At 44.2% G+C, this 12299-nt stretch overlaps 1 protein-coding gene across 1 annotated transcript in view; it reads left to right on the forward strand.

Annotated features, from left to right (window-relative positions):
• The window catches only part of LOC139641993 (intermembrane lipid transfer protein VPS13B), a 333765-nt gene that overhangs the window by 121834 nt on the left and 199632 nt on the right, over window positions 1–12299 (forward strand). Inside the window, exons 19-20 of the mRNA XM_071516677.1 lie at window positions 2055–2164; window positions 5355–5487. Of these exons, the coding sequence (XP_071372778.1) occupies window positions 2055–2164; window positions 5355–5487 (243 nt within the window). The remainder of the gene's footprint in view (window positions 1–2054; window positions 2165–5354; window positions 5488–12299) is intronic.

Genomic DNA, 12299 nt, shown 5'->3' on the forward strand with positions numbered 1-12299 from the left:
TAGAGGTGGCCAAGGGAGGAAAGAAGAGGTCGGGTGGACAGAGGGACTGGGAGGGAGAACGGACGGATGGTGATGGGGAGGTAGAGGTGGAGGTTAAAGAGAGGGAGTGAGGGGATATGGGAGAAAGAATCGGAGGATTAAAGGATGGGATAGAAGGAAGGAAAGATGCAAGGAAGGAGGTTAGAAGAGGGGAGGCACGGAGGGTTGAGGTAAATAAGGACGGGGAAACGATTGAGAAAGGGGGAGGTGGAAGGACTTGTGATAGAAAGTAGAGAGAACAAAAAGAGAGATGGAGCAGTGAAGGGAGAGGTGAAGAGCCTGCCAGTCAGTCTGACTTGATCCAATGAGAAATAAAGCTTCTCCCTCCCCAGAAAGGATTCTGTAATCACTGTTAAAACATGCGTGGCTGACGATTAAAGGGCACCTGGCAAATAATGCTTAGCAACTCTTTGTGTTCACACAGCAGCCACAGCAACACGGACACACACACACACACACACACACACACACACACACACACACACACACACACGCAACACACCCATATTTCACAGGTCTTATGCTTATACAGACACACAGCACAGATTTCACACCTTACATATACACACGCAGAGAACACACACATACACAGAACACACACATACATATTTCACAGCGCTCACACACACACACACACACACCCTCACACATTTCACACCGCACATGCAATCACAGTCATTCACATTCATTTCACACCACACACACACACAGGCTCACAGGCCACAAATCACAGAATGTTGTAAAAGTGGAGCAAATTAGAGCCGTTTTATTTGCATTGTTCACAGGGAATGATGGAGGAGGGAGTAGTGTGTGCCAAGCTGTAGATCTGGTGTAACAAAAATGTGTGTGTGTGTGTGTGTGTGTGTGTGAAAGAGATAGAGAGAGAGAGAGAGGGAGAGAAAGAGAAATGACGAGAGAGAGAGAGAGAGATTGAGAGAGATTGTTCTGTCAATGCCATTAAGGGACTGGAATGTTAGGCCAAGCAATAAGTAATCAGGCACTGTCAGAGGTGACACACACACACACACACACACACACACACACTCTTCTGCCTCAGGGCCGGAAACAGAAGACCAGGCCTCGTCCAAAGCTCCATTAAACTGCTGAAAGTCCTGCTAGAGCTGAAGCGTCCTCCTGTCGTCATGCCGGGACATTCCACGGCACGCCAGGGACCCTGCGCTAATCCTCCCGGCATGGGAATCATTATTGATAGGATCCTAACGCATTACCTCAGGGCCCGCTTATTGTTGGTAAAGATTATTATTTAAGAGTAAACCAAAACCCAGAGAAAGTCTTGAGTTTCATAGAAATTTATCAAAAAGAAAATGTTATTCTTGGCTTTGTGCGACACCACTTTGAACAGCGCAATTGAAACAAACTGTGCCCCTCGCTGCACTACAAGGAGCAGGCTTGATACCCACCGGCAGGTCATTAGGACACAGTGTACATGTTCAGGAGTGGGGAAACTTGAAACTCATTCTGAGCAGATTTGTCCTAGTCACTTTCACTCATTCGTTATAAGCTTACATTGATTTCAGTGATTCATATCGTTGTGTCTCCTACTTTACAGCCGTAATTGCTGTATCAGCATCAGAACAACATTTTTGTCTCAGAGTTCACATAGTTTCCACATTAGTCATTCATGCATCTCTTTTATCGGAATCCTATTGGATTAAGTTTGTGTTGCTCAGTGAAGTTGGATATTGACAAACGAGTGCCGAGTTGACTTTCACACAACAGTTTGCTAGCATTGATTTTGATTATGTAAGGCCAGCCAGTTTTCTATCCTTTGCTATCAATGTAAAACTGATGTTTTCTTTTGTTTTTCTCTTCGACAACATTGGGATACAGGGAATAAAAGTGATGGCAAAGTATTGTTGGCCTTTATTTTTGGCAGAATTGCTCATCCATAGGTATCTTGGCTTTCAGACACGACCATTTGTGTTCTCTGCCCTCAGAGCTTTATGGTTAAATTAAAGTCAACCCCTGTTCTTTTTCTCTCTATGTGTCTCCAGGTGCTGTACTGCTGGTCAGCGTCCAGGGCATAGCAGTCAATGTAGACCCAGTCTTCTGTACATGGCTGCTGCACCAGCCTCACAGAGGGAGCAGCAGGCAACAGCAACAGGTACTAGATCCTCTCTTGCTTCCTCAGACCAAATCTTTGTCCATTTCTCTCACTGTCAGCCTCTTTCAGCTTTTTGTCTCTTTCTCTCACACACCCTCTTGTCTATGCTTGATTTTTGTTTGCTTGTCATTTGTAGTGATATAGGAATTTAAGCTTGTTCCACTCATTGTAAGTGGCTGTGGATAACAGCATCAGCTAAATGCCTAAAACGTCTCTCTGTAGTTCTACTTCCCTCCCTCTCTCTCCCTCTCTCTCTCCCAGCTACCTTTTTCCATGTGTTCTGCTCCCTGTCTTCCATCCAGTCTCTCTCTATTTATTTGACAGGGGTCATGGTGATGGTTATGGACATTGAATGTTCTGTGCCCACGCTCCACACATGCACACACACACACACACGCACACACACACACACACACACACCACATGCAGACACGCTCAGTCTGATTGCCTGGGATATAGTGCAGGTTCACCCCATAAAGGCACATAAATATATATAGTAAATGAAAGTATCATATTGTAATACTTTTAATGTTTCTTTTTCAGCAAGCTGATCTGTTTCATGCCTCCTGCAGTTTGGAAGGGCTGTCGGCATGCATGTGTGTGTTCATGTATGGGTGAGACTCTGTGTATGTGTGTGTGTGTGTGTGTGTGTGTGTGTGTGTGTATTAGACAAGGAGCGAGGGAGTTAATTACTGTAGGTAGACTGGGAGTGTGTATTGGCCCCTGGCTCTGGAGGTCGTTGCTGTACGGGGGTAAGCACATGTTATGAGTTGAACTGCTGCCAGTGTGAAGGATACACAAGGCTGGCTGCTGTGTGTGTGGACACACTGTAGTGGACGTGTGTGTGTGTGTGTGTGTGTGTGTGTGTGTGTTTCTGTGAGGCCCTCCGCCTCATCTGCCTGTCAGGGCTGCTTGTCAAGGTCTGGCTGGTTTAGACAAGGCCTTCAGCTGAAGGCCAGACAACAGGCAGTGAAGGACGGAGGAGATGAGACTCTGACTGGTTAGGGTCAGGATGGGAGGAAACGACAGCGGGAGAGGAGAGAGCAGGGAAGGGGACAAAAGAGGGGAGGTATGGAGGGAAGGGGAGAGGGAAGTATGGGCGGCAAGAGGAGAAGAGGGAAAGAGTAGGGAAGGGGTGGTGAGTACAGAGGAGAGAGAAGTAGAGGAAAGGATGGGAGGCATGGAGGGCACAGAGGAGGAGAGGGGAGTTATGGAGAAGAGAGGAGGATTGAGGAGAAAGAAGTGGAGGAAAGGATAGAAGAGGGAAGTATGGAGCAGGGAAGGGAAGTATGGAGGGTATAAAGCGGGAGAGGGAAGGGGTGGATGGGAGAGAGGAGGCAAAGGAGGTGGAGAGAGGAACAGAGGGAGGTATGGAAGGGAGAAAGAAGGAGGAATGGAGGCATGGATGAGCATGGCTTCGAAGGGGGGTGGATAAAACAGTAGACACAATAGAGAGGGGGAAGCAAAGGAGAAGATCGAGTGTAGGGGAGGTGAGGAGAAAGGAGAGAGAGGTTGTATGGAAAGTAAACTAAAAGTACTGGAGAGAAAAAAGGAAGCAAAGGAGAAACCAGAGAAGAATAGGGAGAGGAGTGGGGAAGGGGGCAATGAGGAGAAAGGGATAAGAGGAAAAATAGAGGGTTGAGAAGCAAAGAGGCATTTGCCTTTGCTGTTCTCAGCCCCCTCAGTGTGTGTGGTACAGGGAGTTAGCTCATATTATGTCATCCACCAGGAATGACTGATGGTCATTTGTTAAGGTACCTGCTTTTAGCATGAGTATTAAAATGTGGCCAAGCACATATTTTCCATCAAGTGTACAAGCGGAAACATACAATATCTAGCTTTGTTTCCATTTTTTAACCATCATGCATTTTTCTCTACATCACATGAACCATCAAACCGCTCATATGGTGTGTCCATACAGTAATGTGAGTGTCATGTGCATGCTTGAATGTCATGTATATATAGTAATGAGTGAGTATTTGTATTTCAAACATATGTACGCATGTGTATACACTAGCTTTCTTGCATGTGTTTGCACAGGCTGCACTAGACACTTGTGGAAGTGCTGTGTGTTTCAGAATGTATGTGTATGCTATGAGTGTGTTCATTTGTCAGTATGCACATGTTGTGCTTCTACTAACAGAGAGGTTTTTAAACTTTCTCTAAGCAGATCCACATAAAAAAGACCCAAATCTGATTTTGCAGGCTGTGGTTTAGTCATACCTAACAAGTTTGACCCTGACTTTAAGCTACAGTATTTTATTCACCCTACATTATGTTGCAAGGATTTGGGAAGGTTTTGGCATCATAACACAGTCAGTAGCTTCGAATACTAATATAATTTGGGGGCCCATTTTTAATCTTACCACAACCAGCCTTTGGGTCCCTACCCAGTCATTGAAAAACACTGCACCAACGTTCAGCCTGTGTGTGTGTCTGTGTGTATCTGTGTGTCTGTGTGTATCTGTGTGTCTGTGTGTGTGTGTGTGTGTGTGTGTGTGTGTGTGTGTCTGTGTGTGTGTGTGTGTTTACACAGGCTGCAGTAGGCGGTTGGCCTGTGGCCTTGTGCAGCTGTATCATAGCCTAGTGGTGCTGCTGGCTGATGCTAATGGGGTTTCCTCATTTCAGACCAACCTTCCACTCTTCTGTCTCTTAGCCCCTCGCTGCCAGCCTGTGTGTGTGTGTGTGTGTGTGTGTGTGTGTGTGTGTTGGCCTGCCAGCAGCGTGGGAGGCTGCTCAAAACAAACAGGGAGCTGTCATTGGTCCTTGTTGCTCTTGGAGGTCTCTGTTGTGTTCCACTGCATTTCTTCTTCTCTCGTTCTATTTCTCTCTGCCTCCACCTCTCTCTTAGTGCCTTGTGTCTCCTGATTAACCCAGATCTTTCAATTCTTGGAGTTGACAAATACTATCTCCGGGTCATGTCCTTGCTGACAGAGAACAGCCTTATAGTGGTTGAGACCTGCTCTTTCACATGAATGACATGCTGTTGCTCTTGATGTTCTCTTTCAGACTAAAGAAATATTGGTTCCAAAAATCAGGAAAATACATAAAAAGCAGGTGTTTGTAATTTATAATTTCTTTGAATGCACATAAAGAAAATGTGCAGTTCATACTTTCAGTATCCTTGCTACAAAAGACTACATTTCCCATGACCTCATGGGTGCTCAGTCATGCTGTGATGTCATTGCAGGCTCCCGGAGCAGTTCCCCTGGCCAAGAGGAGAGAGGACGAGGTGTCTGTGGGGAGCACGCCATTGGCCAAACAGCCCTCCAATCAGGCCTCAGACTATGCCAGCAGCCCGGTCAAAACCAAGACAGTGACAGGTAGGCTTACCAACCCCAAGCTGTGCCATAGTTTAACATGATATTGGTGATATCACAGAATAATAGTGAATCAATCAAGTCTCACTATCATATAATAAACATATGCAACATATAGGTCCACACTCATAAAGTGAGCAGGAGGGTTAGGCTTAGGTTAAGTAAAAGATCCTGTCACTGTTTGCCTTCAGATGACGGATTAATACACGAACAAAAACTGCACTGACATTTACCATTCCATTGACATTTGCAATAACTTTGCCACAGTTTCTGTATTAGGAACTAGTCTTATTTTGAGAGTGGAATAATAACAACCAACAGTATTTAACCTTGTTTCTTTGTAATGAATCCATGTTACTATGTTGTTACATAACACACTGCATCGTCCTGACACCTGAGTGACCCGGGTCCTCGGAGGACACCACATATCCAGGCTTCTCCTCCTCTGTTTTCCTCCTCTAGTAGTATTACTGTGGCTTTGCGGGCTCTGGATGCCCAGAATAGATGAGTGGCTTGGCTGTCTGGAGCCCTCCACTATGCCAGTTTTCCACTTTCTGGGACCCCCCTCCTCAGAACAAACACACGCACACACACACACAGACACACACAACAACTCATAACAGCACACACACATGTAGGCATGTATATACAGGCAGGCACTTTTACACATGTACACACCTGTGCATGCGCAAATGACACACATACGCGCACACCATTACTGTGGTCCTTCCTTAGATCCTCTCCAGTGTATTTTCCAAGATGGTGTCTTGCTGTCTCTAAGTTGGAAACTGTGAACCCTTGGGGGCGCGGGATGGACAAATTGGAGAAACAGAGGAGAGGAGGACAGAGATGAATAGATGATGCAGTTCCAGACCTTGTCAGCGTTGTGACTGCCTGCTTTATGGTCATGAACACACTGTTAAACACATACACACCAGTGGTTCCCATAGGTTCTTAGGTTATTAGTGGTGGTGGCAGGCCAGGTCAGGCCAGGAGAGCACAGGAATTCTGATGCAGAGACTTCTTCAAGTGTGCACATACAGTGCAATAAGCACTCGTAATGTTATTTTCATCAGTGTGAGGAATCTGTTTGTCGTGGGCCTCTGTGATATTGTATGTCAGTCACAAAAACACTACCCATGGGAAGAACTAAACACAGACACACACACATACACTTACATGCTCACATTCTTACCTGGGAGGATGGCTGGAGCAGTTGCTCTGTTTAGGAGCTGTCCATGACACAACACAGAGCCTCACTGACTGCAGCAGTGGTTTTCATTTAATACTCATATGGCGTATTTATAAACTTAATAGCCCACCTCTCTCTCATGTTCCCCTATAGATATTTAATTAATGTGATCCAATGGAATATCTTGGCTAGCTTTATGTTGGGAAACTGAATTAGTTGCAGTGTTTTTGTAAAAGCCTCCCCAGTCTCTACTGTTTGAATCTCACAGTGTTTAGACTCCAGGTCCTCTAAACACTTTAACGGTTGAAACATTCTCTGCCAAGGCATTGCATTGAAGAGTCAGGGGAAATAAGCAAGTGATTGTTTGCCTTTTTTTGTCCCTGGGAAATGTGTTCCCAACAGGAGTGATGACTCCCTGTTTTGAGTGAGGTCATACTGTAGCTGTAAATAACATTGCATGTGTATGACGTTCCCCCTTGTCGAGTGTTTTGATAGGAAAAATGCTCCTTTGACATTTCAGAGCTCTAAAAAAAGGCCATTAGGGTTCTTTCCTTGCTTGCTTTAAAAGCTCACAGCTGAAAGGTCACGTCGCCTTTTCCTCCTGGTTTCCCCTCCATTCCTCGTTTCATCCAATCTGCACTAATGGCTTTTCCATACCGCAGCATCTTTGCTTACTCACATCTCGACAGTATATTCCCTCATTAGGGGTCGTCAGTAAACAGTCAGCGCACACACAGCTGAAGCAGGCTGTAGCTCGTCAGCAACACTCAACCAAAGGACAATATTACTAGAGTATACTGGCTATGAATCTGCATGGCCTCCTATCCGCCAGCTGTCTATTTCTCTGTCTGTTTCTCAGTCTTGTTGTCTAACTTTTTGTTTTTCTATCTGTTAAGCTGTTTTTGTGTCCATCAAGCTGGCTGTTTGTCTTTGCGTTTGGCTTATTGGTTTTTTTCCATTAGTCTTTTTCTCTGTCTTTCACTGTCCGTCTGCATTTTTGTCTGTCTGACTCTCAGACAGTTGTTTATCTGTAAATGACTAAAAACAAAGCCTGGACTGGATTTTAGAATGAACTGACACACACATACATGCACACATAGTGTGTGAATGAAATGGTATAAATGGACAGCACATCTGGCCTGAAGTTGGGTGTGCAATGGAGTGTTAAGTGTTAGACATGTTTGTATATGGCATCTCATTATCGGCCTGCATTAGTTCATTAGAAACATATACCGAGTCGGTCTTAAGCTCTTTCTAATCCAAATATTTCTCTCATAAAGGGAAAACAAGCCCGCGGTAACTAGGTGTTGGTACTGTATTTCGTTAAAAATTTCAAAACTCTCCCACAGCCTTGATGCTCCACGTTGGAATAAAACGTCTTCCAGTTAAGTGAATAGCATCTCCTTTGGAAATGGCTGCAGTGTCGCGGGAGCAGATGTAATGAAAAGTTACAAATTGTTTCCGAGAGCAATCAGAATAAGGAGAGGGCCGAGGCATTTAGTCCTTGTGGTTTTAATCACGGTGAAACAATGAGCCTCCCTGCAGTCAAACGATCATGACGGACTACAGCTCAGCTCGGCAGAAGAACTTGCGGCACGGCAGGCGCTCGGTTTCATCCATCCTTCAACTCCACTTCCTCCTTCTCCTCTCTTCGTAATAATGCATCCTTCCTGTGATTAACTGGTTATTTTGTTTCTCTGTACGTGAAGATGACTTTATGGCATGGATAATGAATAAAAAATGTGAAGCACTCATGTCCTCCAGGTTTGGTGGATTGCGGTGATACTTGATACACAGCATAGGAGTCATATATATTGAAATTCAGTCCCACCTCATTTCTCTCAATAATCCATCCTTCCTGTGATTAATTGGGGGATGATGAATGGAATGTTAATTCTTCATATTCTCCTGAGTTGGTTGGTCATGGTGGGTTAGATACTTGATATATAGATTCTTGATATGTAGACTGATATGTCCTGATATTTAGCCCCCTTTTGGGTATTGGCTGTTTGATGGAGAATCAAGTGGAAAGAGAGAGCTATGTGCTGAGGCAGCTCAGGTATGAATCGACCCTAAAACAGAACTCATCATCTTACACAGTTCAGTTCAGACTCACAAGTATGTAACTCCCTCCTAAAGCTAGAAACTAGAGAACCGCGGCTAGTCAGGACTCCTGAGCGGTCCAGTGTCATAGGAATAACATATGTGGATTCTGTTGTTAGGGTGGATTTTCCCTTGTAAAGCCTTCCCTCCAGTCACCTCATGAGAAGAGCTGCTGACATCCAACATGTTATGATTGGAATTAGGCTCTCTAAAGATGATTTATTAATTGCTTTACCATGTGTGGAGCACACTGTGAATAAGGAGCTGGATGTTTAAACTGGGGGGAGATGATGGGAGCTCACTCTGGTCTAGCTGTTATGTAAAAGACTCACTGGCCAAGGTCAGCCCTTCAATCCAACTTGGTTATTAGTTTATCATGTTTGCCTGTGGTGTTTATACTTTGTTGACTGTTAGCTGGACATAAAACTGTCTTTTGCTTTTTTTTGTCAGCAGGATGCATTTCATCTCCAAAGCCATTTAGCCGCGGCTAGTCATCTGATGGATTTTACGGAATCTATTTGTAATTGCGGCTTGTTTACCCCAGGACATCCGATCCAGCTGTTTAGCTTGGGCTGAATCAATAAGCCATAATGATTTACTGAAGGGTAAACCTGATGTGACTGTAGTTGAGAAATGACCATTGTGTCTTGATGGGCCTTAATCTCATCAGCAGTGACATTGCAAGTTTTTCAGGCAAATTGATAATTGCCCTGAGAAATGAATTGTGTTGTTGTAAGAAATGAATTGAAATGGCCCGGCTCATTTTTCCCTTTTTGGAGCGGGTACAGACAAATGCATTCTTTTTTCTTTACTTTCTTCTTTTTGCTAAATTATAATTTGGCATTTCACTCGGTAGCTCTAATGTGCTTGTTTTAACGTGACTCCAAATAAACGTCCAGATATATGACAAGGTCGATTTTAGTTGGGGGGTTATTGGCGGCATGTAATTTCTCCGGAGACTCTAAGGGGGTTTGTAATCACTGCAGCAGACGTTTTATTTTTCAGTCTTCAGTCGTCTATTTAGGTAAACAGAGGAGAGATGTGCAGGTTGTTTGCCAGTTGGAGTCAACACGTGTGTTTGAGCCACCATTCGCAGGGACACATGGGAAAAAAACATACAAGACTGGCTCGGGTTCAACAGGGGCAGCCAGCCAACTGGACTGCCACTGGAGCTGTCTCCCACTACCCAGTTGGTCTTCAGCAGAAGACGTCATAAGTTTCTTATAGGAACCAGCATTTATCTGCAAATTAATCTACCATAAGATTGAATGTTTAGCCCCTAAATGACAATAAGTTGTGTATGCTGTTTGTACAGTGGATACTCCGTTTAAAGTTTCCCGCTGTTGACAGTCAACATTTTATGAATTGCATAAGACTCTTAAAGATGCAACATTTCGTCCCTCTGGGCTGGTACTTCCTACTGCCTTGCCTCACTGGTCTTTAAAACACACTGAAAAATACAAGGCATGCATCCATTCATCATAAGGTTCCTATAGACACTGTATCAACAGTATAATACTGCTTTAAATTAGTCCCCCTTGAGTCTACTACTGTAACATTCTGATGCTCCATGCTATTTTGTGCTCCAACATACATATAGCGCTGGCCCTCAGCCCTCTTTGAAACACACTGAAGCCCACAATGTGTTCACCAACTATGCATTAAAGTGGTGAATTGGAGAATATCAAGTTAACAGGTTACATGTTGAGAGTCAAGTTGTTTGGAACTCCATTATAAGATTAAATGGCCTGATATGCTGGATATGTTGTGGATTATTGATATGTGGGCGGTGTTCTGTTCTGCCTGATTATATGTTGGCCAAGGCAGTATTTTTCTGTGCCCATTGATTATCATACTTTTCCACTGGAGGTATTGATTTCCCCACAGAAATCACCTCTGGGAATTAACAGAATAAATCATAATCCACTGGAAGAAAATCTTTTTCAGAGTTTTTAGCAGTTCAAAGCCTCCTCAGAACAATTGCACTAGCTAGACGTCCCTGCTTCCAATTGGCCATTTGAACGCATGCCTGGCACTTTTATGATGTAAAGAGAGTGTTATGTTGTTTTGTTACCACATTCAGCCTAGCTACAGTTTCGTAGTAATCAAGGGGGACTTTCCTTCGGGGTTTTGGATGGTGCCTGTTAATGTGTAGGCAAATGTACAGAGACACACAGAACCAGTTCACTGCAGATCATTTCCCCAGAAGGCGCTGAGGGCAAGGTGATATCATACTGGGGGCTGCGGGGCTGCCCAGTCTGAATCTCAGAACCCATATCGACTGAACTGCATTTGGCAACAAAATATTTCACTCTGCCTCTCTTCCGTTCTGGTTTTGGTCAGTGCACATGTTAAATATACAGGATACATGTTACAAGACACACACTGGCTTTCAGAACCGGCATCGACTGGATTGGACCGAGGCCAGTTCCGGAGCATGACAGAGACCTTAGTTTTGACTTTGAACACTGCACATGCTAAAGGAACATATAGGTACAATTTTCATGTTACTAAACACATGCAGGCAGGTAGTAAGACTGCTTGTGGTGCAGTTTGTGTCTTATAATTGCTTATTATCTCATGTACTCTAAAATAAATTGTCCTCAAGATGTGTTATGATGTAAGAGTATTACAGTACAAGTCATATTTTCTAAAGTTGTCTCGTTGTTTTGATGATTTGTGCACTTTCCACACTACCTCACACATTTTGTAATCCTAATACTCACTGTTCCAGTGGTGTTGTGTTGCAGATGAAAGCGCTCTGTATTACAGTATAAAAGTCTTGTCCTTAAAGTTCCCCCTTGTTGTTTAGAGCTGCATGCCTCTGGCTGCGGCTTGCGTCACAAGTTGTTTTGTTCTCTTTGAGGATAGCTGGTGTTCCTGGTCAGTTCAGCAGGCTTATTGTGACTCTGGTCACAGTATACGGTCCGACAAAACATTCTAGTGGATAGACTGTAGAGGCTGAGGGTTTTGACTTCATTTTTCAAAACCAAGCACGAGACCGATCATTTAAGTCACGTCGAGGGTTTGTTTGAATGTTGCTTAGTAACGCCATCACAGAAGTGTTAACGGTTGTTTTTGTGCGATTATCCTTTACAAGAAAGGCCACGGAACGACGACTTTGAAAACAAGTCGTTTCTCCTCAGTTTGAGGTCGATTTCAGTCCGCCCGCACAATTACGCCACAAATTGGTTCACATAAAACTAGCCTCTAAGTATTTTCTTTATTTGTCCCTAATGAATGTTCTTGTTGGCAGCCGCACCGTGTTTCTGATCGAGAGCCTCCCGAGCCTTCTCATTGTTCTCGAGCCTCTACCAGAGTAATGATCTCACTGGCTTTCCTTCTCAATCCTAAAATTAGCCATTGGCGCACTGAGAACATACTTAGTTTTTCACTGAGAAACCTATCCTCCGATCTGGCTGTGCTTCCTAAAGGCTGGAAGGAGAACTGTTGTCTTTGTTCCTGTCTGCTAGTGGTCAGGATGATGGGATTAGATGTAATTTTGCTGTTTACTGGGAAG

This window comes from Centroberyx affinis, unplaced genomic scaffold (genome assembly GCF_046629955.1).
Source record: "Centroberyx affinis isolate AG114_WGS23_722 - 3 ecotype Tasmania unplaced genomic scaffold, CSIRO-AGI_Caff_v1 ptg000423l_1, whole genome shotgun sequence".
Classification (NCBI taxonomy): Eukaryota; Metazoa; Chordata; class Actinopteri; order Beryciformes; family Berycidae; genus Centroberyx; species Centroberyx affinis.